This window comes from Passer montanus, unplaced genomic scaffold (genome assembly GCF_014805655.1).
Source record: "Passer montanus isolate IOZ18808 unplaced genomic scaffold, ASM1480565v1 scaffold15, whole genome shotgun sequence".
Taxonomy (NCBI): domain Eukaryota; kingdom Metazoa; phylum Chordata; class Aves; order Passeriformes; family Passeridae; genus Passer; species Passer montanus.
In genome coordinates, this window is record NW_024362051.1 from 847,844 (window position 1) to 874,675 (window position 26,832).

The 26,832-nt window shown below is 41.1% G+C and overlaps 1 protein-coding gene across 2 annotated transcripts in view; it reads left to right on the forward strand.

Moving 5' to 3' along the window:
• The window catches only part of SLIT3 (slit guidance ligand 3), a 524,200-nt gene that overhangs the window by 333,260 nt on the left and 164,108 nt on the right, over window positions 1-26,832 (forward strand). For both annotated transcript variants that reach the window (XM_039701675.1, XM_039701676.1), the window contains 3 exons: window positions 1,517-1,588; window positions 5,866-6,029; window positions 21,195-21,336. In XM_039701675.1, coding sequence (XP_039557609.1) covers window positions 1,517-1,588; window positions 5,866-6,029; window positions 21,195-21,336 — 378 coding nt within the window. The remainder of the gene's footprint in view (window positions 1-1,516; window positions 1,589-5,865; window positions 6,030-21,194; window positions 21,337-26,832) is intronic.

Sequence of the window (26,832 nt, forward strand, 5' to 3'; positions counted from 1 at the left end):
GCCCCCAAGCTGGCTCCAGATTGCCAGTGCATCCATCTGCTGCAGCACTGGGCTGGAATACCAGCTCTGGAAACTACTTGGGTGCTGTCCTGCCAGGATGCAGCACAGCAGCAGCAGCAGCAAAACAACTGCCAGAGTCAGAGCTGCTCCCAGCCTGCTCCTGAATGTGCCTGTGCAGAGCCAGGGTACTCTGCAACCTCCTGGCCTTGCCAATGTGTGTGTGTGTGTCTCTTCCTGTGTACCCAAAGCCCAGTCTTAATAGGGTAAAATCTAATTAGCTGTAATCTGCTCATGTTTTAGATGATGGCTCTGCCAAGGGATTTCTAGGCAGAATTGTAAAAATGGTTTTTGAATTGGCAGATGGCCAAGAAAGAAAGTTAACTCCTGGAAAACTTTTCTAGAGCTTTTGATTAAATGTCCTATATAAATACATGACATTGGAATAGCTAAGTAGTTCAGGGAAGGATGAGGTGCTGTTAGGTTGCTTCAGCAGATACATAAACACATACATAAGCACATACATAAACACAGAAAAACACTGTCTTCTGCCAAAGTGACCCTGTGGAATTCTGTGTCCCTTGTAGAAAGCAGAGGTTGCTCCCTGCCGTGCTGCATGTTTCAAACAGGGGGGACACTGAGTGGCCACCAGCCCTGTCCATTCTCATGACAAACTGTGCTACTGTATTTGCAGATTTGATGCTCTTGCAGCATGGTAATTATGCCCTGTTGAAGTGCTTTCCATTTCCTGTGCTATCTTGATAAACTTTATAGCTTCTAATTTGCTGGAGAGTCATTGATATAATTAGGAGCTACACAAATGGGAGCAGCACACTCCATCAGCTGATGGTAATCTCAGTTCATTCTTCCTGAGAAGCTCTAAGGGGGTCCCTCCAGCAGCCCAGATTTTCTCTTTAGGCTCAGCTTTGACAGAGCAGCAGCAATCATTCCATGCCTGGGTCAGGACATGCTTTATTACAGGCTGCTCCACTCCCCATATATTTTTTCCCGAGGAAGGGGAGGATTGTGAGCCTATCCATCCTTGTGTTTCTGAGGAGCAATGGGAGCTGTCTGTCCGTGTCAGCAAGCTGTGCTAACAAGCCTGGGAGAGCCAACAGCTCTCTTTTGGTCACGGTACTTCCAAATCCTTCAAACTGCCTGTAAATGCTGTGCCCAAGTGTGATGTCCCCCCACTCAGGCTGCACCACGTTTTCAAACAAAGTGGCAGCTGAACAGACAGGTCTGGATCTGTTCCAGTAATTGATAAAAACTCATTTTCTGTACCCCTTGATACCCAGACATGGCAAACAGTGACCTCCAGCCATCCTGATGCTGCTATTGGTTGCTTTCCCTGAGCAGCATCTCTCATGGTATGTCACAAATTGTCACAGCAATGGGGAAGTGTGCCTTGCTGCTTGCCAAGAATTTTAACAGGTTGTTTCTGTAAATGGTGTGTTGGTGAAGAGATGCAAATTATTGATCAACCTATTATTTTCTCTTTTTTTTTCTCTCCTAACAGTACCCTCAACAACAACAACATCACCCGCATTCCTGTTACCAGCTTCAACCACATGCCAAAGATCAGGACTCTGTGAGTATGATCTTCTCATTTTATAATGCAATCCTGATGCTGTAAGCCAACTTTTTGGCTGTTTGTCATCTGTGATTTTCAGTCCCTCAGGCTGCCTCAGGGGCTGGGTGGCTGCAGGGCTGGGGAGCCCCTGTGAAGGGGGCAGGTGCCCACAGCCCTGAGAGCCACTGCTCTGGATCTGCCCAGCATTAAGTAACAGTCAGTTTTATCAAGATTTTGAATTTACCCAGAAAATAAACTGGCTTTTTTTTTTTCTCTCCCATGGGAAAATCCATAATGTGAAATATGTTCCAAGCTGGAGCATCAGCAAGATCGTAAAAACTGCTCAGATGGATCAAATTATTGAATTTTGTTAATATCCTGTGTTTAAATCCCATTTATTCTTTTCAAATTCAGAATGCTAATTTCTGAAACAAGGCATTTTTAAAGAAGATGAAAAAAACATCTTTCCAGATACTTTCTGAAACAAAATGTCATTTATTCTGATGGATTTTTATAAAAGCTTCTCTTATATCAAATCCATTTGTTTTTGAGCTGCATGCCATTGCACTGCAAAAGCTCTGCTCTTTAGTAGATCAAAATACAAAGACTGTGAAATTAGACTAAGCCTTTGTATAATTTAGCCATAGCCTACCAAAACCATTTCCTTAAGTAAATTATTTCTTTAAATTCCTTTAGGGAATACACAGCTTCAGGAAAAGTCACGTCTAAACAAAGCACCCCTGTTTTTCCTCCAGATTCTCAAACTCATCCAAGATGTATTTAATTCTAATGGCAAAGAAAGGGAAATAGTAGGTAGCCTGAAAATTTTCTGTGCCACTGAAAAAATACAATACTTCAGGAATGATATGCATGCATGTGTAAAACCATATTAAATATATTAACAGAACTGAAGAAAAATGGCTCTTACTTATGTCAATCTCTGTAAGATAACCTCTGACTTAAATTTGCATTCTTCATCAAATGATGACATTATTAGATCTTAATGTAAGCAATTAAATGGAAATGAGATGTTTGTCTTTTAGAAGAGAATGGCTAAAGAAGATAAAGGTGTGGAGTTAAGGTTCCTGGAGTTTTTCCTTTTCTTATTCAGAAAATTTGCCTGGCTTTTCCAGATTAGCCAGTCTTGTCTGTTAGCAGAGCTCAGTGCTTCAGTGTCTTCTGCCATTTTCCCTTTAGTTTAATTTCAGAGATGGCTTTGTATATAGCTCCCTGGAGACTTACACTGACTAATCCCCCTCTGCTGTAATTAAGGGGGAAAAAAAAAGACAAGGAAAAAAAGGGAAGAAGTCATAAATAGGATTTATAATGGGAAGCTTTCCTATTGAATTCTGAGAGACACATTTTATAGAACATGAATGCTGCCCCACTCTAAAAGGATTGGCTGGAAATTTAATTTTGGATCTATGGATAAAAGGGCAACTTTAGCAAACTTGCATTTGTATTCATTCACCTGATGTTCTGTAAAGTCAGTTTCATCAATATCAAATGACAGGTTCCAGTCTCCACAGACTGACAAATAATACACAGCACACCTAGCAGGGCGATGTAGGAATTTGTATGAAGATACTATTTGGGGGAAGATGTTAATATTCTCTCAAGCTCCTTGTTGGAAATGCATCATGAATGATGTTCCTCATAGTTTGGTGAGTTTACTGTTTCCTTAAAAAATGATCATCAGTGTATCCACCTTCTCAAATAGTCTGACATTCAGATTGCTTTTTTTTTGGATGTTTTTAGTAGGAAATCCATGGTCTGAATATTCCTTAAGTAGGGATGAGCCCTTTTCCCCATCAGCTGAGGCCCAGTGCAGTGTGGACAGTCTTGTCCTTTGGGTCTCTTTTACACTCTGGTGAGATCCATTAGCAGGATATTTGGGGATGCTCCTGCTGCAGCTCCCTGTGCTCTGATGGTTCTGTGAATAAACAGCTTTTCTTCATGGCTCTCAAAACAATCTGCCTATTGTAGAATGGAGAAGAAAATATAAAAAGTATATTAACCTTCAACACGAGCACTCAGGGGAAAGAAGAAAAAGGGTAAAATGCCAAGAAATTTTGAAGCATTTGAAGAGTTTTTTACTAAAATCAGCTCTTCTGTGCTAAGATTTTTTTAGTTAACTGTCTTTTCTGTTCTTAAGTTTCATCGATTTTTAGCCTTGATTGGAAGTGACAGGAATTAGTTTTTATTGATCTGCTTTCCTTTGCTTGAAACAGCTTTATTTATGATAAAGCATGTTCCCTCTACCTATTTGCTTAATGGTAAATGTCCTGTTGTCTCTGCATCTGTGAATTACTGCTGAGACAGGTAATTACATTATTTATTTTCATTTTTTTATTTAAGGGTAAATGAAAAATGTGTGAAAGCACTTGAGTGTTTTTTGTGTTCCCAGGGAATTGGTTTATAATATTTTTGAAGTACTGTGAAAAGTCTTCTTGAGGATGTATTTATTAATATAATTATCAACAATATATTCTGATAAGCTGCTTTTTTTAAGATAAGGTCTCTAAATGATCTCCTCTCCAAGTAGAGTAGCTGTGCCAAAAGACAAGGAGGGCTCTACTGAGGCAGAGAGCTGCTGGTTAGCACTGCTGAAACAGGAACCCCCAAAACTCAGATAAATCAATTTAGTGAGGGGAAAAAACCAGCTCACAGAACTGCCTAACCCTAACTCTTTCTGTGAAATAGTGCTTTTCTCACTCATGCCTGCATGCAGGGGTTTCAGGAAATGGCATGAGATGAGATCAGTTCCAGAAGGAAGGAGATCCTGAGTATCATTGTTGATTACTGTGGTGGGAAGGATGAGACTCTGAGGGCTTAAATAAAACACTGACTCTCTTAGGTTATAACAAATTCTGCCTTAGGTTGATTTCTGGCTAGATGATATTTATGTATTTATTTGTTCTTCAACAAAAAGGCAAATTAATGGTTCATAACAGCTGAACATTTTACTAGAAATCCAACTTGCTGCAGCTTCAGTTAAAGAGCATCACAATCTCTAAATTCAAGGTCTTCTAGCCATCCTTGTAGAACAATTACACTTTACAGTACTCCCAGGAGATTAGTGCCTTCCATCTCTACAGGATAAACTCTCAGTTCCAGATTTGTGGGTTTTTTTTCCTTTTCCTTTATTGTGGCTGTCCACCCCAGACATACAAATCTGGGGACTGTCAGCCCGGGCGCCGCTGCTGGGCTGAGCTGCTGCTGTGCTGTAAGGACAGCTCACAGACTGACAGTTCATTTCTTTGGAGCATGGACAAGGCTAAATCTGGTGCACACCAATTGTGTGTGCCTGTAATATTAGTGAATAATGCTTTGTCTGACCATTTCTATCAGGATTTTAATCTGGTTCATGATTTCATTTGGTGCAACACTCCAAATGCATGAGTCATTACAGGAATTAAATAATTAATGTCCTGGACTTTTGCTTTGACCTAAAGTTTGGTGGCTATTTAAATGACCAGATTTGTTCCCTGAACCCGTCATCATTTTACAGATGTGATAATGATTCTGCAAGTCCTGGCAGGGCACTGCCCATGAGTGAGTCTTTGATGAGCTGGAAATTCCTCTCTAGATCCTTTATACTTGTGTTAAATTACTGAGGAAAAAGAGCATCGATCAACTTGTACAGGCAACACAGGAACAAAAATGGTATCAACAGCCTCTGAAGTTTTAGTTTGCCTGTCTTTTCCCAGAATATTCAGAGTTGGAAGGGATCTGTAAGAGTCATCAAGTCCTAGTCTTCAGTGAATGGCCCATGCAGGGATCATACAGCCCTGGTGTTATTAGCACAATGCTCCAACCAGTGGAGCTGATCTGGAGAGGTTCTCTCTCTCCACCTCACCCCAAAGGATGGAGAAGAGGGAAGAATCACTCATCATCCTGTTCTTCAGCCTGATCCTCATGTTTAGACAAGCCATTCATTGAATTCCCTCGGAGATATCACCTTGATGCAGTTCTTTCTGATGTGAAATCACAGATAAAGCGATTATGTGGAGCAATCTTAAATTCTGCCTATTTTTGTCTGTAGAATGGCCAGCTGCAGGTGGATCACCATTGAACTAAATTTTTTGAAAACATTACAAATAACAGCACAAATTTATATCTGACCTGTGTCTAATATTGAGGACAGCCAAGCCCTGACTCATCTGTAAGCAAGAACCTAGGGTGATCCCACTGCAATGGCAGCAGAGAGCGAGGCAGGCTCACGGTTGATGGCTCCCTTTGTGGGTTTTGTTTAGAAAAGCCCAGTAACCGTGGCTTTGCTGTGTGTTTTGCAGGCGGCTGCACTCCAACTTCCTGCACTGTGACTGCCACCTGGCCTGGCTGTCGGACTGGCTGCGCCAGCGCCGCACCATCGGCCAGTTCACCTTCTGCCTGGCGCCCGTCGGCCTGCGCGGCTTCCTCGTGGCCGAGGTGCAGAAGAAGGACTTTGTCTGCTCTGGTAATGCTGCCAATCCTCCTTTATCTATCTCGTGTCTATCTCATGTCTATCTCCTGTGGTGTTTCTGAGGGTCCCCAGGACGAGGAGGAGATGAAACTGACTCCATGTTCTCAGAAAGCTGATTTATTATATTTTTAATATTATATTATATTAAAAGAATGCTGTACTAAAACTATACTAAACGAATAGAAAGGATACATCAGAAGGCTTAACAAGAATGAATAATAAAAACCCAATATTGACTCCTCAGAGTCAGACACACGTGGTTGTGATTGGTTATTAAGTAAAAACAATTCACATGTTGGCTAAACAATATCGAGACCATATTCCAAAGCAGCAAAACAGGGAGAAACTGAGGCTTCTCAGGAGAAAATCCTGGGCAAAGGGATTTTCCAGAAGATATCGTGGTGACAATCCCCTTTATCTATCTCTGTTTTTATGTTCCCATTAAAAAAACAGCGTGGAAAATGGCTGTGTCGCATCTGAATGCAAACAGCAGCAATCCTGTTTGTTTTTGTCGTCGCTAAACTGTATGGGAGGAGATCAAATTGTTGTTTTTTTCAGCTTTGTGAGAATTATTGGATTCCAGTTAACATTTTGGTTCTCAAATTACTTCTTCTGCTTTAACACTGCCAATGATATCAACATAAGAAATCAATTATGTGTGGATAATTTGGTATTTCTCAAGGGAAGAGCTCTACAACTGACTGGAATACAAAAGAAAGGAAATAGAAAATGCAAATCTGAGTCTGTTGACAAATGATTGGACTTAAGAACGTGAGGAGCAGATTTTATCCCAGGGACTGAAACAGGGATTCTTAGGGAGCCAATGAACTTTGCTGTTGTACCAGTTTCCATGCTGATAAATGGGGCTGATGATACTCACAAATCATGTGTCTGTATGTTGGGCCTATTCATCAAGTCTCTGGAACTGCACTTGGTTTTGTAGATTGAAATACATTTTCCTAAAAGGAGAAGAAAGAGAACAAAGGAAAAAATGACAAAAAGTGGAAAAAGAAATCTCTGAGTTGGGTTGAAAGGAAGGATGTGGTGGAGGAGAAGCATGGCAGTGTGTATGCTGTGGGAAAAAAAGATACCAGATGTAAGTTTGGAAGTGGTTTTGCAGCCCCAGTGGTGACACAGAGGGATTGTTATGGAGATGATGTGAGTCTGAACACTGATAGACTGTGAGTCCTGTGTGTTCTGTTCCCTGTCTCTCACAGCCTGTGAGCCCCAAAGCTTCATCCTATGGGTACACGGATTGGCTGATGGAAATACAGTAGAACTGCTCGTGCCAGAAATGTTTTAGGAATGCCTTTTTTCTGTCATTCCATTTACATGTGACTAACAGAAATGGTGGCATTTAGACAAAGAAGAAAGGTTTAACCCCACTCAAGCATGGTTAATTAATGCCCAGCCCAAATGTGTGCTGAAGTGTTTTAGGCACGTGGAACGTGAAGTGCATTGTGCTCATTGAGACATTATATTTCAGATATTTCAGAGTGCTGAGCAGCTTCTATGCTGTAGTGGAGATGATAGGCAGAATATCTGATAAGTTGTATCAAAAGTTTAACTAAAGAAAAAGTTTAGAAATGTAACAGTCTTGGGAGAAGAAGGATAAAACAAATGGATAAATGAATGAAGCTATTAGCAGAAGCTAATTTTACCAAAGAGGCAACCACAGCTTTTTTTTTTTTTTTCCTCTCATGAAATGAAGTTTCAGATGGAGCATGAGTTCAGCTATTTGGATTTATGATACAGTGAAGTGGAGGAAAATGAGTTGTTTAAGTCAGGAGAAGAGATAATAATTGCTGAATGAGAAATGTAATGTGAACAGAATTCATTTAAATGGGGTTGTCTGTGCAGACTGAGACTTCCAAAAGTGACAAGGTTTTTAACAGTTCCCTGTTGGACCACAAGGATATAGGCATTCTCTCATGATTTGCCTGCTTTTGTAAAAAATACAAAATCATGAAAATTCAAGGAAAGAAATTTTCAGTGAGATAGTCCATCAACTGTATCCCCGTAACTCTCATTTGGGAAATGAAATGAAATGTACTGAAAAAGAAATTCATTTGGAGAGCTCATTTTAGTGGAGGATTTAGCTGAGAACTCAGCTTAGTACATGCTAGTTTGATAAAAACCTACATGGACAGCTAGTTTAAAGAGGATATAAATCTTCCCTGCTCCCCATTACAGTTCTTATACCCAATTTTACAGCATAATTTGTTAATGTGTGAATATGAAGTCAAACTAGGACAGGCGGTGAAGAGCGAACTGCTCTTGTCCCTCTGCAATGGAATTTTGTAAAAATAAGGTTATGTGAATTACTGTAACCAGCCTTGAGCTGGCAGGGAGGGCCACCTTTGCATCCCAGTTAGGAAGAGCTGAAATTCAAAGTGTGAACTGCTCTGTTGAAGTACAGGTTCAGGATATCAAGCACTTGTGGTTTTTATGGCAGAATAACACAGAAGCCAAGAAACTCTCAGCTTTTCCTTCACTGGGAAATGGGCTCCATCAGAGCATTTCAGTTTAAAACTGGTGCTGCTGGATGCTTCAGAGGAGAAAAAGTAGACTCATAATCTGGGGAAAGAAGAAACACAACACTGAAAAACTGACACCTCTTTACTCTTTGAACCTATGCAAAAATAGTGATGTTTTATAATTTTATGAGAAATGTTTCTTTGGAAATAGATTTTGAATGCTACATGCCAAGTGGGAAAAGAAGAATTGAAACAATGATAGAAAAGTAAATAGGACCCAAGTTGCTGGATTCCCTGTGGATGTGTCCTGCACCATGGTGTTTGCATTAGGTGCAAAATCTCTCCAGATAATGTTGGTGAAGTCAGAGTTATGTGCAGATATATCGAGGTAAACTGAGTCATACTGTGTAACCTGGGTATCAGTCTTTCAAAAATGTTGTTCAGCTTGAGTTTTACAAATGATAAAATCTTATATCAATATAAATATATATTATAATTATATAAAGTATTATTTGTATTAATTAAACAATTATTTAAAAGCTGATTTAAGTGGTGCCTGTATGTCACCTGTGAGCAGTGGAGAAGCTATTCCAGGTTTCTCTTGTTTGATCATTTGGCTCAGAGCTGGAGGTGAAGGTGCAGGACTCAACAGTGCACAGTTGCCTGGAGATAGGCTTGGAAATGTGTCTGGTTGGGTTTGTGTTACTGAGGAGGAGGAGAAAGGTCAGGGAGGGAGTGGGGCTGGGACTAGATGGCTCCTCACCATCAGGGGAGAGTGCCAAGTGCTGCTGGCACTCCTGTCACCCCCCAGGCCCTTCTGGCTGGCTCCTTCAGCAAGCTGTCCCCTCCCTGCAGGGGAGAGTCCCCTCCAGAGCCACCTCGGCCAGAGCAGCCTTCCTGGGCCTTTGCCTTCAGGGCCATCTGTTCCTGGAGAAATCTCCAAACAGCCTCTGCTCCCGCACACTTGGTTCTGGAGCTCTGGGATGCCTTTGGTGACACTCTCCTACAAGGTGGGATGGGAAGAAGGGGAAATTCTGTGGCACCAGAGGATGAGACCCTTGGTGTTCTGCTGCACAAAGTTAGCAGGCTGTATTTCACATGGGTAAGGGCTGTATTTCACATGGATAGGGGGTGTATTTCACAAGGGTAGGGATGTATTTCACATGCATAAAGGCTGTATTTCACATGGGTAAGGGGTGTATTTCACATGGATAAGGAATGTATTTCATATGGATAGGGGGTGTATTTCACCTGAATAAAGGGTGTATTTCACATGGATAAGGGGTGTATTTCACATAGATAAGGGGTGTATTTCACATAGATAAGAGGTGTATTTCACATGGATAGGGGGTGTATTTCACATGGATAAGGGGTGTATTTCACATGGATAGTAGAGTATTTTTTGCATGGATAGCAGGGTGTATTTCATATGGATAGGGGCTGTATTCCACATGGATAGCAGGGTGTATTTCACATGGATCATGGGATCCATGTGAAATACAAATCACGTGGATGGCAGGCTGTATTTTACATAGGTAGCATGATGTATTTTTCCTCTCTCCACCATAGCTTTGCCATTTACTGCCAAGCTGCTGTGATGAAAAATTAGTGCAGTAAGCAAAGACAGTGTCAGTTGAAATACTACCTGTATTCTGGTCTTTGAGAGATGTTTATTTTTATATTCCCTTAGGTAGCAGAGAAGCATCTGGGGGTGCTGGCTTAGGCTCAGTACCTCTTAGAGCTTTCTCATCTTTGCCTGGATCAAGCCCAGCTTCCTTCCTATGCTCAGATGTTTCACTGTTGGACTGGCTTCTCCTTCTCTGTCTGTGTCTCTCAAACACATTCTCTCTCTCTCTGCCTATTTGTCTGTCTCTTGTCCTCCTCTGACCTCCTCATGATAGTAATTTTATTTAATTTTCCTCTCATATAAGTTTTATTATGGCTCTTTGATTTTTCTTCTACCTGCTCCTTACTTACTGAAGTTGAAATTAGTTTACGTATTGATCAGTTATGTCAAGTTATAATGTGTTTTTTCACCTGGAACAGCTGTAAAGCTTTGCAAACAAAGCAGTGGGTTCATGAAGTTAATGCCATCAGCAGCACCTTGGGTTTTTCAGGGCTCTCTGTGCAGAAGCCACTGACCCCACTTGGAATTTTTTTTGCAGTGATGAATTGTTCTGGTTTTCCTGAGTATATATGTGAGAATATCTGTGCATCTAAACCAGGAGCATTTTGTCTTGTACTGTGATATGTCACATACTAGAGCTGCTAGCCAGATTAGTTCTCATTTTGGCCAGTAGCTTGATAGTGGACATTGTTTACACTGGAGTATGAAGATTGGGTAAGATTTCTCTAGACTAGACTAGAGATTGATATTTCTAAGGTAGAAAGGAGACTGATTTTTTGTAAGTCTAAAATTTGTAAGTCTAAAATAAATTCGTAAGTGTAAAAAAGTGATTATTAGTATTTTTCTAAGATAGTTTTCTTTAATAATGAAATATGCATTGTAGAAGAAGGAAGGTGGATCCATACAATGTCATCTTTTTATATTAGAAAACATTTTCTGTGATTCTTGATCCCTAGTTCCCATTCTGAGAGTGTCAAAGAACGTAAAGAAAATCAAGGATAATAATAATTTGGACGAAATAACTTAAATTTCAGTCTGAAATTGACTCAAGAGAAATTATTACCATACAAGTGTTTTCTGGCTAAGTAAACTGATACTGATTTTGAGAAAACACTAGATAGACCCAAATCTCGGTTGAAGATCTAGATTTTCTGATTCGTGTGGTGAGACTTCAGCTGAGGTATAATAAAGAGGAAAATATGTTCACTTCCTTCTGCTTCGTGGTGACTGGAAGCCCTAATAAGGAAGCAGATTTATTTGTTTGGGTGAGGTCAAACAGCCTTCAAACATAACTGTTACTCTGGCCAGACCACGGAACTCAGGAGATTGTCTTGCTCCATTTCCTGATAACTTCATAGCATGTTGCTGAGGAAACAACCAACAATGAGTAGCTAATAAAATAAGACAGCACTCCTCAGGCTTGGCATCTTGATGAGAGCATTCAGGAGATGCCAAAGGAAAAGTGTGTGGGGACAGGAACTCCCCCCATCTGCTCCTGCTTAAAACACCCTGCAGTCTGTGTGTGCACAGGCAGCAGTGGCACAGGAGGCACTGCCAGCAGGGGGGCTTGGTGCTCCTGGAAGCTAAACAGGGGCAGGGACTATTTGCTGGGATGCAGGTTTTGCTAAGGAGGCAGGTCTTGCTGGAATGCAGGTTGTGCTGGGATGCAGGTTTTTCAGGGATGCAGTTTTTTCAGGGATGCAGGTTTTGGTGGTGATGCAGTTTGTGCTGGGATGTAGGTTGTGCTGGGATGCAGGGGTTTTGGGGATGCAGGTTTTGCTGAGATGCAGATTTTGCTGAGATGCAGGTTTTCTGGGGGATGCAAGTTTTTGCAGGGATGCAGGTTTTGCTGGGATGCAGGTTTTGCAGTGAATGCAGGTTTTCCTGGAGATGCAGGTTTTGCTGGGATGCAGATTTTGCTGAGATGCAGGTTTTCCTGGGGATGCAAGTTTTTGCAGGGATGCAGGTTTTTGCAGGGATGCAGGTTTTTCAGGGATGCAGCTTTTGGTGGGGATGCAGTTTGTGCTGGGATGCAGGTTTTGCAGTGAATGCAGGTTTTCCTGGAGATGCAGGTTTTGCTTGTGCAGGGCAGTGCACCAGGAGGGTTCCTCTCCATGCAGTCCATCCAGATGAGCTGCCAATGGCCCTCGTTTTTAAAGTGCAGTGAATGCAGGTTTTCCTGGAGATGCAGGTTTTGCTGGGATGCAGATTTTGCTGAGATGCAGGTTTTCCTGGGGATGCAAGTTTTTGCAGGGATGCAGGTTTTTGCAGGGATGCAGGTTTTGCAGGGATGCAGCTTTTGGTGGGATGCAGGTTTTGCTAGGATGCAGGTTTTGCAGTGAATGCAGGTTTTCCTGGAGATGCAGGTTTTGCTTGTGCAGGGCAGTGCATCAGGAGGGTTCCTCTCCATGCAGTCCATCCAGATGAGCTGCCAATGGCCCTCGTTTTTAAAGAGCTGGATTAGCAATCGGGAGGAGGAGGAGACCTTTGTGTGTGTATTTGAATGGTCACTCTCTGCCTTGTGGGACTCCCTCATTGTACAGCTGTTTTATTGCTTTTAGAAGGGACCTTATCCACTTCATCTAACTGTGACCCGGTCCCAAAAGAGTGACCTTTGAGTCACCCTAGATGGAGGCACCTCTTTTCTCACTGCTCTTGCTTTTTGTGACCATCCACTGACCCAGTAAGTGCTCTTACAATGGAGTCTAGGAAGGATTTAAAGCCTTTTGGTAAAAATTGCTGTTTAAATTTGATCTTGGGAAAATTTTGTGGAACACTGATGGAATTTTTACCTCATTTTACAATTTGCTACCACAAACTTACATTAACATTTAGTCTGAAGTGACGTTTCAATACTGTGCATTCATTAGTTGCTCTTCAAATGGAATTGTATTGGAAATTTGGAGAGATACTAATCACTGTTTATCAGTTTGTTTGTTTTCAGTTTCAGTGAAGTTTCTTATTGCAATTCTAAATTTACTCTAGCACTAGCAGTGATGGTGTTTCATACTGTAGGAATTTGCTTCTTGACTTGCTTAGTATGTAAGATGCCACATGTGGTGTTTTTCATTTGGGGGACCATCTTGTGAATCTGAAAGATAAATATGTATTTATTACAGCACTTAATATTTCTTTAAAGACCAAAGCTGAAAATTGGCTTTTAATTACAGTAAATTTAGTTTTATTACCGAAAATGATGTCTTACCTTTCAGTATAATTAGGCCTTTTTTCTGGAACTCTCTTTTCCCCAGAGCAGTATGTATAGCCCTTTAATGCTTATTTAATGATGGCAGGTTGGGGTATAATTATTCAGCCACTGAGCTTTTGAACTGTTGCTGTAAAAATAACATGATTAGCTTTTATGTTAATGTCCAAAGCTGATGGTTTGTTTTATGAGTAGTTATGTTGGTAGTATTTTGGTACAGAAAAAAAATGGTTCATGGCAGTACCACAGCTGTGCTTGGAGCTGTTTCACTGAGAGCAGCCATGGTAAATACAGAGCAATAGGGTTGGCTTTAAGTATGTGGAGGAGCCTGTGCATGAAATCTCTGACTTTTTCTGTTTAATTCATGTAAGTGATTGGCAACTCATTTATCAATACACAATTAATAAGAGTAATGAAAGTAAGCATAGAGCTGCTTATAAAATAATTCTAGAAATTAATAGTGGGCACATGCAAAGTTGCATAAGTCACCACCAGATTTGTGTGAATTTCTGCTTTATTGACAGTGAAATTAGTGCATATTGTGTAGTGGCATTCCACCTGTGGTGGGTTGGCTGCTCACACTCCCCCTCCTCACAACACAGAGGTGAAACCAGGATCTGCTCCAGCACCTCCTTCCCTGTGTCATTCTCTGGCTTGGCTGCTCCCAGAGCTGTTTCTCACAGCTTTTCCCTCACTCCCTGCTGCCTGGCACCTCTGTGCCCTCTGACAGGGGCACCAGGAGCTGCATGGGCAGGCTCAGCTGTGGAGCCAATGGAAGCAGCCAGAACTGCCCTGGCCTCCTCCCACAGCAGCTTCCCTGGCAGAGCTGAGCACCAGCACCTGTAGCCAAACTGAAGGGGTCTCCTGGCTCATTGAATTTACCCCTTCGAGTGGCAGGCTAACATGTTTAGCTCTGAAGATCTGTAAGAATTTTATTCTATAATTTCCAGATGCCCTAAAGAGATTGAATGTACCAGGGGCCTCTTGCAAAAGACCAGAGGCAGCAACCCCAGCCTGTCCCAGGAAATGTCTTCATTTTCCCTGCCTTCCTTAGCATGTTCCAAATGCCAAAGAATCTGGTCTGTGGAATCCCAAGGCAGCCCAGGGAAGGGGATGGTGACTCACTCTTCAGTTCTTGCCCACTGACCTGGAAAAAAGCATTTCCTCCCTCCAGATCTGTCCGTGGGGAAGCTCATGACCAGACTGGAGCCCTTGGATGTCATTATCAGGAGACATGTCCCACTGTGTCTGCCATCTCTGAATGGCTGTGTCAATCTGTAATGCCTCTGGCTGCAGTAAATCCCACCCTCCTCCTCCTCCTCCTCCTCCTGAAGAGAGCAGCTTTTGTGCCAAGGCAGAGACAGCCCTGTGCTTGCTGCAGCAGGATGCAGACAGGGCGGCAGAAGCAAAGACAAACATGCAAGCAAACAAAATCATGTAGTATTTAAAAACTCCTTTTCAAACAGCAGTAAATCAAAGCCCAAGGACTGAGCAGTCTTAAACTATTTCTGTTCCTTCCATAACTTCATCAAACTTCATCCTGGAGCAGTCCACGATGGATCACCTGTTTGGAACTGAACTCCCTTCACTGGCTCACAATTGATCATGACCATTATCTATCTTTTAACCTTGTGCAGGTGGCATCCTTTCACTTAAATAATTTATGTTCCTCTTCATTTTTATGCTTGAATATATTTATAAGTTCACAGTATTATTTCTGGACCTATTTTTAAATGTCACTTCATGTGCACCTTCAAGAGTGCTGATACAAATTGTGGAGTTGGCATTAATGAAATGACTGTGCATGGGCAACGTTTGAGCTGCAGGAGCACTACATCTTTTAAGACCTTCTGTTTGAATTTTTATAGTCTCTGGAAGAGCAGGCAGTGTCCAAAGCCAGAGAACCAAACACACACTAGCAGCCTTCCTTGTGGTGCAGTATTTAGAAAGTAAATTCTACCTGCATTAAGGTGAACATGCCTGTGTTGACAGGGTTGGAGAAAGACCTTGGAAAAAAGGCTCAGAGTGGGCACAGGGCATAAGAGATATTTTCAACCCCTCCTTTGGAAGGTTTAGGTGAAATTAATTTCCCTGAGAAAAAAACATTTTTGTCATAGTTTTATAGACTTCAGTTGTCTCAGAGGTTCTGTTTTATTAATCCTTCAGAAGAACAAATTCACCCTTCCAACCTCAGTTGTTATGGTTGAGGCTGCTTCTTTGTTCTACGTTTTTCCTTTTTCCTTAGTTTATTTTTTTTATCCAATATAATTGTAGTGCTATTATTGTTAATTAAATAATTGCAATATTAGTGTTTTTAGGATATGGCAGTAAGGTCTGATTTTCAGTGGTGTTACTTTACTGATACATTGTGAAACTAAGTAGGATTTTGTAGAATAAAGTGGGCTTCATTCATTAAGCCACACCTTCCTTTCAGTGTAGTTAGATATTTCCAGTTTTATTCTTTGATATTTATTTGTAGACTGATTAGTGTTGACTTTTGCCTTCCACAACTGTTGTGCCTATGTGCCATGAATTTTTAACAGATTTACTCTTTGGAAATGTTCAGCAAAGCAGAGAACTTGAATCAAATAATGAGCATTCATGACTGGCAACTTTTTGCATACCATGAACTCAATGCTATTAACATCAATTAGGGGCTTAAGTTACTAATCATAAATCTTAAAGCTGTGCTCAGCAAATAGCTGTTGAACAACCATAGATGGAAATATTTGCTGAAACCATTTGCTGCACATTTGTGTAGGATAAACAAATTCTGTCCATTAGAGAATATTTGCCCTCAATAAGAAATGTTAATTTTGCATATGGTCACTTGTGGTTCCCTTGCCCATCTCTCTGCAGGACTCTGTGCTCAGATGTCCCTTTAAACTGGGATGCAGACATCAATCAGGAGCAACATCTGCTTTAGGTGTTTCAGAATCAATTAGTTCATATCACTGGCAATCTAGTGCAAACTATGGCTCATGCAGTAGGAATTGATTTCAGATATCCCAGCATGGTCAGAACTTCCAATGGGTTATTTAATTACACCCAAAAAGGTCATACTATATCCATGGATCTGCAATACTTGTAGTGTTTTGTTTATTGATCAATAATTTTGTGTCTGATATACTTCAAATGATGTAAAGTCAGCACAGGTTTTTAACCAGGAAGTCCTGGCAGATTTATCTTAAAATCCATTGACATGTTTTACAAATAACTAACATTTCACTGGTGGAAAGGAGCTGCTGCAGAGGTGATTGGATAGGTGAGGAGGTAATAAAACACACTGCTTAGTGTGCTGTAATTGGGTGTCAGTGCAAATGAGATTATTTTGTTTATTTAGTAATTGCAAAATTTATTTTAGATGCCTGTGACATTTAAGCTGTTCATTTATACACCATTACAATTCTATTCTAATTGTAATATTAGTCTGTTTGCTGCTTTTAAAAGAGACCAATGAGGGACTAACTTGAAAAAAGCATTTGAATTCTCTGCAAATTTCTGGGTCCTGTCTCCCTCTCTTTTCCCCTAACCCACAGTCTGAGGCTGTAAATTGAAGTGGTGCCAGATATTAACTACCATAATTATTGACACTGTCATTCTCTGCATCAGGTAAAAAAAGCATAGTAATTTTTGTTAATCATGCTCCTACCCTGGCTTCCACATTTTGTTGGTGTTTTTCTTTTAGCAAAATGTATGATTGAGTTGATGATTTTTATCTCAGAGAAAAATATAATTAACATGGTGGTGAACTAGGGCTGCTGTGTATAATAAAAAATCTGCAATGGCAAGATGACAGATTGTGAAAACAGCTTCAGAAGGGGAATAATGTAAATGTAGCTGGTTTGTCTGTGGCCATTTCCTTTTGCTGCAGCCATGCTGTGAGGAGTTTACTGTACTTGTGAAGGACATAGAGAGAAATGTTGAAATATTTCTTCCTTCTGTGTCTTTTCTTTTGAAAAAAGTATTGGCAGCAAAAGGAAAATTTATTTTTAGGTTTCCGATACCCTTCTTTAGAGGCTGTGTTGCATCAGGACCCTTGATTATCTTTATGCTTATACTCAGCAAACCTATGAAAGTCATGGCCAAAATTTAATAACTTTATAATCCATAGCCTTAGACTTGTTTTCTTGACCAGTCTTTTTTAAACAGATCTCCACAACAATACAAACATTAAACTGATTAAACTCCCTTGGCTTTTTTTTTTTGTGCTTTAATTCTATAGATCTGCAAACAATGGATCCTCATTGAAATGAGGCCATTAAATCCCAATCAGATTTGAAATTCAGTTTCTAATGTTAGTGAAGAAACATTCACCTTAACAGATGATTTTTTTGTGTGAGAGCTGGTGGAATATGTGCTGGATGCCTGTTGAGTGTGCATGTGCAATACAGTATTTTGTTCTTTGCAAAGGAAAAAACAAGCAAAACCATTTCATCAGGATAATAGCAATTTAAACACAAAGTCTTTTATCATTAAAAATCTCAGAAACCTACGGTCTAGATCTACTTTTGCTTATGAAGAAGAAAGAAATGTGCTTTGGGGACATAGCTTAGAGGTGGACCTGGCAGTGCTGTGTTATGGCTGGACTCAGACTCCTGCTCTTTGAGGTCTTTTCCAGCCTTAATGATTCTCTGATTCCACTGCTGCTACCTGCTTTTTGCTCCATAAGGACTTGTTTCTATCTTTTCTCCCTTTTCAGACTGCTTTATCCAGCTTCCCCTTGCATGCCCTGCCTGTGCTGCAGTGCTGCATCACCCCAGCTGGGGAGGAGCTGGGCAGAGCTCCACTGACCCTGCTGCTCTTGGTTTGGCTGCAGTGGTGTCAGCAGCAGACTCCTAGAGCTCCACCTGGCAGTACATCAGCTTTTGTGAGGCTGTGCCCCGACAAAAAAATGGGTGTGCTACTGCTTCTGAACCCACAGTGATATGTTGTGGTGTTATAACTGTGCAAAATGCATTTTTCCCTGCTACAAAGCCTCTGCAGAAAGCAGAAATGTGATGCAGATCAGGCATGGAGATGGTCATGGTTGTGTGGAGGATTTGACCTTGCTGCCAGCTCTTTACCTCTCATAGAGCAAGGATTGCTCTGAAGTTTCTTACTAATGTGATAATTTCTCCCTGTCCCTAAAAGCTTGCAGTAGCTCATTTGCACTCGCTCGTCCTTCATTTTGTCTTGGCCATTGTACTACAGGGTAGGCAGACAGACAAAGTGTAAAATGTAGGTGGTCAGGGCCAAGAACAAACCTCTTATTCTTACACAAACACAGCAGAGGGCTGCGTGCATTTTGAGGCAATATAAACTACTTTTGGAAGTAGTCACAATTAAAGTCCTACAGAAAACTTAGACTCCATGAAAGGCAAAGCTGGCAGTGCTGTTGTGCAGATTTCTGCTAATTTTGCAGCAAGTCTAATAATTGACAGTGGTGGTATGTGTGCTCTGCATTTCTATGGCCAGAAAACAAACCCAAGAGAGCTGCTTGTCCTGCCTGTTATACATGTACACGTTTAATTAGTGACATTAGTTTTTCCTCTTTAGTTCAAATAGCTACCACTTAACTACTGTGTTAAATGCATGGTCACGTGTACAGACTGTGTTAAGCCAATAATAAGATCTTGAAACTGGAAAAAATCAAAGTTCAGGTTGCTTGATAAATATGAATTTGTTTCTTTGGACCATATGCGTGTGGATTTAGATTTTAATTACATTATTGAATTCTTTTTACGGTAGTTTTTAGCCCAGATGATTCTTCAGGGTGACACTAAAATGGTCTCTGTCTTGAGACAAAAGACTTATGATGGAAATGTGATGGAAAACTCCTTACCTGCAGCTGTCAAGGTGGTTGGAGAGTGGGCTATAAATGAGAGGGTATTTTAGCAAAGAGAAAGGATCGTTAGGATCATCTCATGGTGGAAGCAGCTGCCCACTCTCATAAAGAATGTATTTGACCCCAGCCTGTGCACAAATTTCCTGTGAGATCCATTCATTTCTACATGGTCACTACCTCTTAAAATCTAACTTCTGGATGCCTGGATTGGAGCTCTGAGGTCTGGACTGCCAAAATGCAGCCATCCAGAGCTCTGATTAACATCAATGTTAATTTATCTATGTTTAAAACTCAGTGCTATGTTTTCTTCTGGTGTCCTGACAGAAAGTCAGGTGATCGGCCAATAAAAATATTTCAAACCCAGGATTCTAATTTGGCAATATTTTGCCCACAATTGAAATGGTGGTCTTATCCTGAAACTCAACATTATATTGTAATATAAGGCAGTTCTGTCATCCCTGATTACAAAATAATATTTAAAGAGGATGACAGCATGCTTGAACTTAAGGAAACCCAGACAAATTGAAATTAATTCCCATCAGAATGTAACACCTTTCTAATGGAAGGAATGATTCCCCAGTAATTGTGTTTTGCTTTCCAGGAGGGCTCCCTCTCCATGTGTAAAGTCACCTGCAGAAGTTTTCACCTGCTGTCTTTTCAAACTGTGTCTGCCTTTGAAAACCATGACCCTCAGAGATGCCACTGGAATCTCTTTGGGATGTTGACTTTTCTGTGCTGTTTGCAAGGTTGTGAAAGCAGGGACATGTGTAGCTTTCTATGCAAGCTGACACTGCTGTGCAGAGTTAAGAGCTAAGCCAAGCAAGTATGGAGGCATAAATCAAGAGAGGAAATTTATGGGAATGTTGCATTTTTATAAAATTTTTTATTGTCCTAATGAACATTGAATTACGAGTTGGTGCAAATAATTTTTTTCTTTTTTTTTAAACATTTTGTCACCTGTAGTTAGAATACATGAAAGTATCCATCATAGGTCTTTTCAAAGACAAGAAAACCCAAGAATGAACAGCTTTGTGAATAGTGTTTTCACATTTTTGTATTTATTTGTGTTTTGACAACTATGATGTTTTTATTTTTCCACCCAAAAGGCCAATCTTTTACGATTTTTGTCACTTCTTACCAGCACAAGCCTTCACATTTAGCCATCTGTATCTCAACATAAAGATACTTGAGGCTTTTTGTGTTCCATGTACTTTGGAAATATGACTCACTATAAATAAACCAATAACTGCTACATCTTGATAACCTCAATTAGCATAGCAAACCCATTTTATCTATGGCTAAATGTATGCATATATCAAAACTTTAAATGTAGGAATCATAACCATTTGAGTAAAATTGACATAATTGCTACAGTTTCAAAAAAATGTAATGACACTTAATTAAGCCTGAATCTAATGAATTGACTGGAATTTGTATAGAGCGATGTCCTCGTGCTACACCTTTGCTCTGTGTGTAGCTTTGTGTCTAGCTTAAGCAAGGGTTTGAAGACTTGAACTCAAGTTTTTCTAAATTATTTTGATGTTTCCATTAACTGCATTGTCTAATCTTGAAAAAAAACCTGGCTTTTTATTCCCAGTCTTCACACCATTTCAGGTTACCTCATTGCAAAAGTATAAGTCATAGCTGATGAGAGTCTTCTCTCAGTGTGTAAAAGTACTCAAGAAGTGTTTGTGTAGTGGAAACTTCTAGACAAAGAAAACTTTTGGAAATACTACTTGATCCTAAAGCTTAATTTAAAACTCTTTGAATGAATTGATATGGGTAAGCATGAAGGTACCAAGGAAGTGTTCATGAGGGGAAGAGATTGATAAAGTGGAGACTGAGGAGGAATAAGAACACACTTTACATGTTTTCTCTGCAGTTGAATTGTAGAATATTATATTCACTTGCAAATAAATTATTACTTTGTATGGTAAGAGGATCTTGCAAAGCTCAGATGCATTTTGTTGTTGAAGTCTCACAATCATTTTTAAAACCATTTAATGTGTTCCTCGTGTCCCAGGCTCCCAGTCCGAGCCCCCGTCGTGCAGCGCCAGTTCCATCACCTGCCCCTCTGCCTGCACCTGCAGCAACAACGTCGTGGATTGCCGGGGAAGGAGCTTAACTGAGATCCCTGCCAACCTCCCCGAGGACATCTGGGAAATGTGAGTGCCAGGCTAATGCACAAATCCTTTCCATGTCTCTCCATTTTTATTCCATTTCACGGCCTCCTGTGTGGAACAAAGGTTTATGCTTCAAAAAGTGTTATAAGTATTTTTCAGGTATGTTGTAGTTGTCAGGTATGTTGTAGTTGTCCTCTTTGATTTGTTCTTTTGATCTAAGGGCTCAAACCATTTTTAAATGTAAATTAAGATAGTTTGGTACTGTCCTACCTGAAAGCAAGATAAAGTTCTTGGGGCATTAAGTTCAGATTGTGTTTACATTTCACAAACCCAGAATTGCTGTTCTGTAGTCAGTAAATGAAAATACACAGTCCTTTCTTATTTCTAGACAGTGCTTTCCCCATGAGATTGAGGGATATCTTTTTTGCTTGGCAGGATGCATTTATAACGAATTAGAACATCAGAGCACATTATCCCTGCTGATTTTACCTTCTGTATCTTCTCTCCCACATTGTTATTTCTAGTTCTTTAACAGTTTTGTGACTTGTGTTGTGGAATCAGATGCTTTTTTTATAGACTTGTTTGCCTTTACTACCTTTAGGAATTGGAACCATCTATTTCTGTGTCCATGACTTCACACTGCTGTGGTCCTGAAATACTGTTACATTAAACCATTTCACTTGTGGTTAGCCCACAGGGAATGCAGATCAATTCCTTTCCTACTTAGGTTCTTGTCACACAGAGTTTTCTGACATCCAGCCAGCTTTTGCAGTATACACAGTATAAATTCAAATATTTGTATGATCACTGGACTCATCCAGCTCCTTGTTGCTGTAGCAATACTGGTACACAGCAAAATTTGCCATGATAAAGCACAAATTCATAAGATCTTGGAGAGTTCTGGGTTGGAAGCAATCCTAAAAACCATCTGCCATGGGCGGGGACATCTTCTACTATCCTGAGTTACATCCAGTCTGGCCTTGGACACTTCCAGAGGTGGGGCAGCTTCTCTGGGCAACCTTTGCCAGGGCCTCAGCACCCTCACAGGGAAGAATTTCTTCCCAATTGTTCTGGGTTGGAAACAATCCTAAATACCATCTGCCATGGGCAGGGACATCTTCCACTATCCTGAGTTGCTACGAGTTACATCCAGTCTGGCCTTGGACACTTCCAGAGGTGGGGCAGCTTCTCTGGGCAACCTTTGCCAGGGCCTCAGCACCCTCACAGGGAAGAATTTCTTCCCAATATCCCATCCAACCCTGCTCTCTGGCAGTTTTAAGCTATTCCCCCTTGTCCTGTCACTCCAAGCCCTTGTCCAAAGCCCCTCTCCAGCTCTCCTGGAGCCCCTTTAGGCCCTGGCAGGGGCTTTAAGGTTTTCCCAGAGCCTTCTCTTCTCCAGGCTGAACACCCCCAGCTCTCCCAGCCTTTCTCAGTAGCAGAGGGGCTCCAGCCCTCTTATTGTCTGTGTGTCCTTCTAATGCTCTGGGCACAAGAACCCCAAGGAACATTGAATTCAACTCGTTCTTGAGTTTCCCACTCAAGTATTTCCCACTAATAGTATTCTCTTGTAAGCCAAATTACTCTGGTAAGAACACTTGACTTACAAACTGTTCTACAATAATGAAACACACAGCTGTTGCTCTAACACAGTTGTTAAAGGTGACCTACATTTCACTCTGTTTCAGTATTAATTAAAGATCTTTTATTCAGCCTTCCTACCTTTCTTCATTAGCATGGGTAGGCAGAACCTTCTCTGACAAAGCTGCCAGAAAGTCCTAAAACTGTTTTTGTGGATAAAAACCCATCACAAACCAGGAAACTCACTTGTCATGGGACATCAAAAAAGCATCATATGATGCTAATTTTCCCTCTCTCACATATGACTTGGAAGTCTGCTGTGTTACTCTATTATTCCTTGAGGTGAAGGACTTTATTGCAAGAATGTTTGCTACTAAGTAAGCAATTTAGGAAAGCTAGAAATCTGTATCCCAGACTTGTTTTTTCATAATTTCATAAAATAGGTAGCAAGAATGTAGAGAATGCAATTTGGTTTTTTATAAAGCTTCTTGTTCTGTTGGGAGCTGACAGCAGCAGCCAAATTGACTGAGGAAAAATGAGTTATGAGAAATTGAAGCTGAGGAGTACAGACTGTGTGCTGAGTGTTACAAAAGAGTCTCTGCTTACAAAGTGGTTCTGTTTTGCTTTTCAGAGGAGAAATGAACAGTTTGTGTCATAGAGAAACACATGAGAATAAACACAGAAAAAGTTTTGCATGACTACTTGGGTGAAAACAAAAGTCATTAAGCACCTGGAGGCATTTAATGAAAAGAAATACCAAAATGCATATAGTGTGGTGGTTTGCTGGTACATGAACAAAACAGTAATTCCCTATATTGGGACTGCATCTATAATAAAAGGAGAGGTTGCAGTTATTTAGAAAGGGTGAGATAAAATGCATGAAGGTAAATAGGAAACATGGTGTGAGTGCAGAATGGGCTTGGTGATGGAGAGGTGTAGGGAAGGAGGGGTGACCAACAAACTGAGAGGAAACAAAACCTCCATAGAATCTGTTTTTCTGCTCAGACTTGACCACAACCTTGCAGCCAGTGCCTGTCAAACAGAATGACAGCTCAGCCCACAGAGGCAGCAAAGGCAGGGCATAGCAGAGACCTACAAACTGCATGGCTTGGGCTGCTCTGGGCTCAGGACATGGGCTGGAGAGATCCTTTCTCAGTCATTAGTGATTCCCTGGCATAAATCAGCCAAAGGACAGCTTTCCTGCACGTGCAGGTGTGGGCACTGGGGGTGAGGGCACACAGCCCTGTGTGTGATGTTTCAAACAGTGCTCCCATGTGCTGCCTGCCAGGTTTGTTTGATGCCTCCCAGTCATGGACAGTAGCAGTAACCCTCTATTGATCCTTTCCCACCTCACAACACATTTCCTCTGCCTCTTCTTTAGAAGGAAGTTTTCATGCTGCTTGTCTGCCTCAGACTGATGCACTCATTTTTTATTTATCACTGCAAGCCAAGGTATATTTTAGGATGTGAATTCTGGGCAGGTCTTGTCTGAGAATGTTGTACACCTTAAAACAGTGGCACAGGGACTTCCACTTGTGCCTTTGTGTTTGATAACAGTTGGTGCAAGACTTTCCTGAGTGAAAGCAGGGCACAGCCCCCCAAAGGCAGGACACAGCCCCCCTTCTGCTGCCAGAGGGTGCTCGTGCCTGGAGGCAGATGCTGGAGCAGCAACCAGCGGCACTGGGTGCTGATTCTCTGAAGGATCTTCTGATTGCTTAAAAGAAGGAATTAATTATTTGCTAAAGCTAGAGGCTGGATTGTGGTTGGGATGCTTGAGAGAATGTAAACAAGCTGAGCCCAGTACAGAAAGTGATGGGAAAAGAAGGGTGAACTCAAATGAGGAAACAACCAAACACATGAGGAGAACAACTGGGAACAAAGGAAATCAAGACAGGCTGAGCAAAGTGCTGTGAGTCTGAGAAAGTGAGGAATATTTGGTGAAAAGGCCTGAGATTGGTGGCAGTGGACACCAGCTGTGTAGGGTGGGCTGTGGGGGTGTGGCAGGAGGGCTGGGACACTGGGGCTGGGCAGGACAGAGGGACACAGGGAAAGGTGGAGCCAAGGAGCCTCTTCCCATCAGAAAGCACATTTACCTTGGAGAGCCTTCCTGCCTCCTCACCATGTACTTGGGAAACCCAACAACAATTTGAGTGTCTGTCTCTGTGCATTAGGGACTATCTGGGCACAGATTAACTATTAAACTACACAGGGAGCTCCTGTTTGCACTGCTGCTATTCCAGTTAGAGAGCACTACAGGGGTCTGGGATTCAAACTTCTGTTACACTTGAGTTTCCTTGTGATGGAATCAGTAATTTCAGCTTTTGGGTTTGAGGCCACTGAATTAAATGTTTGGTTATATTTTTTTAGTAAAAATAAACAAATTGGAAAATGCTAGAAAATGCCAAAGTTAATGTTTGTAGCTGTAGTTGTTATTTGAAGCTTTTGTATGTATTTGTGGTGGTATTCACTTCAACAACAGTGCAGTCTCATGCTGCTGTTGAAAGCTTGGATCAATTTCTTGTTGCCTAGGGATGCATCAGGGATGTGTAAGGAGGGAGCCTGTGTATACAGATAGGGTCTGTTCACTTGTTGCAGAAACAGGAAAATTGTAAAATGGGGCTGTGGGGCAGATAATCTCATGAATGCTGTTCAGAGAATTGGGCTGTGCCTCTTCTTGCCAGTGGTTTTATTAATTGATTCTGGGCAAGTGACTTGCACAAACTTTCCTTGGGTGGTCACTGGTGATGTAATCTTGGGTTCTGGCTGACTCAGCTGAGACATTCAGAAGTGTTGAGGACTCACAGCTGCAGCAAAAGTCAACAGGCACTGTGCTTTGAACACTTTGTGCTGTGCAGCGCTAATTACTCTGAACAGCCAAGTCTCAATCATCTGCAGACTTATAAATCAAACTCCAGAATGTAAAGTATATCCTCAAATGTTGAAACAGATCTGAGATCTGCTCACATCAAGTTTTCTTCACCACTATCACTTAACCTGTACCATACTCTGTGTCTGGTGAGATTAAGAGAAATTTAATTGAAAGAGCCAAGACAGAGCTGGGTAGGATGTACCTGAATCAGAAACAAAGCCCAGTTGTTTCAGTGCTGATGCAATTGCTCCAGACAGCAAAGAGGCTGCCAGGCCCTGAAGGAAAAGTGCAGTATAGGCACCATGTCTGCTGGGATAACAGCCACAGCTTGCTCTGACAGCTGAGCACAGCAAACAGGGGTGGCAGCCCTTCCACCAGCATCCAGGCTTGGCTAAAGTTAGTTTTAGTCACTGGTTCTGCATGGGTTTAGTTTAGCATTTTCACTTTGGATAGCTGAATTGGTGGCTGTTTTCATAGGTATAAGTAGTATGTGATTTTGGTGCAGAATTTCTACTCAGGAAAAATTCTAGAGTTGGAGCACAGGAAAAATGAAATGTTGATTTTCTCCTGGTTCTGGCAAAATGAACACAAACCTAATTTTCTGCAAGATGATCACTTTGTAATGTAATGTTCTACTTGTTCTACCTTTAATGAATGGTTTCCTGACAAATTTAATGTCATGAGGGTACCACTGTGCTGGGCAGTGTTGCAGACCTGGAGTCAGACAAGTTTGCTGTGTTTGTTGTTTCAGGAATTGTCTCTGGAAGAAATTGCTTTCTCTGTTCTTCAGTACCTGCAGGAATGTGCATTTCAGGCCAGCTAGGACATCAGCTGGGAATCTTTAGGAAGCTTTTGTAATTTGAAGAGGGTGCTGAACAATTTCTAGGTGTTTAAGTTACTGGTATATTCAAAATTAATTTCCCTCCAACTAAAATAAAGTCAAAAAAGCTATTATAGAAAGATTGAGCACCAGTAAATATTCATTATAATAAGAATATTTTTGTTATATAAATTATAAATTAACTATATGACAGCATTTTCATGTTTATTAGCAATTGGCTTTGAAGTTCTCAGTTTCATAAAGGCAAGAA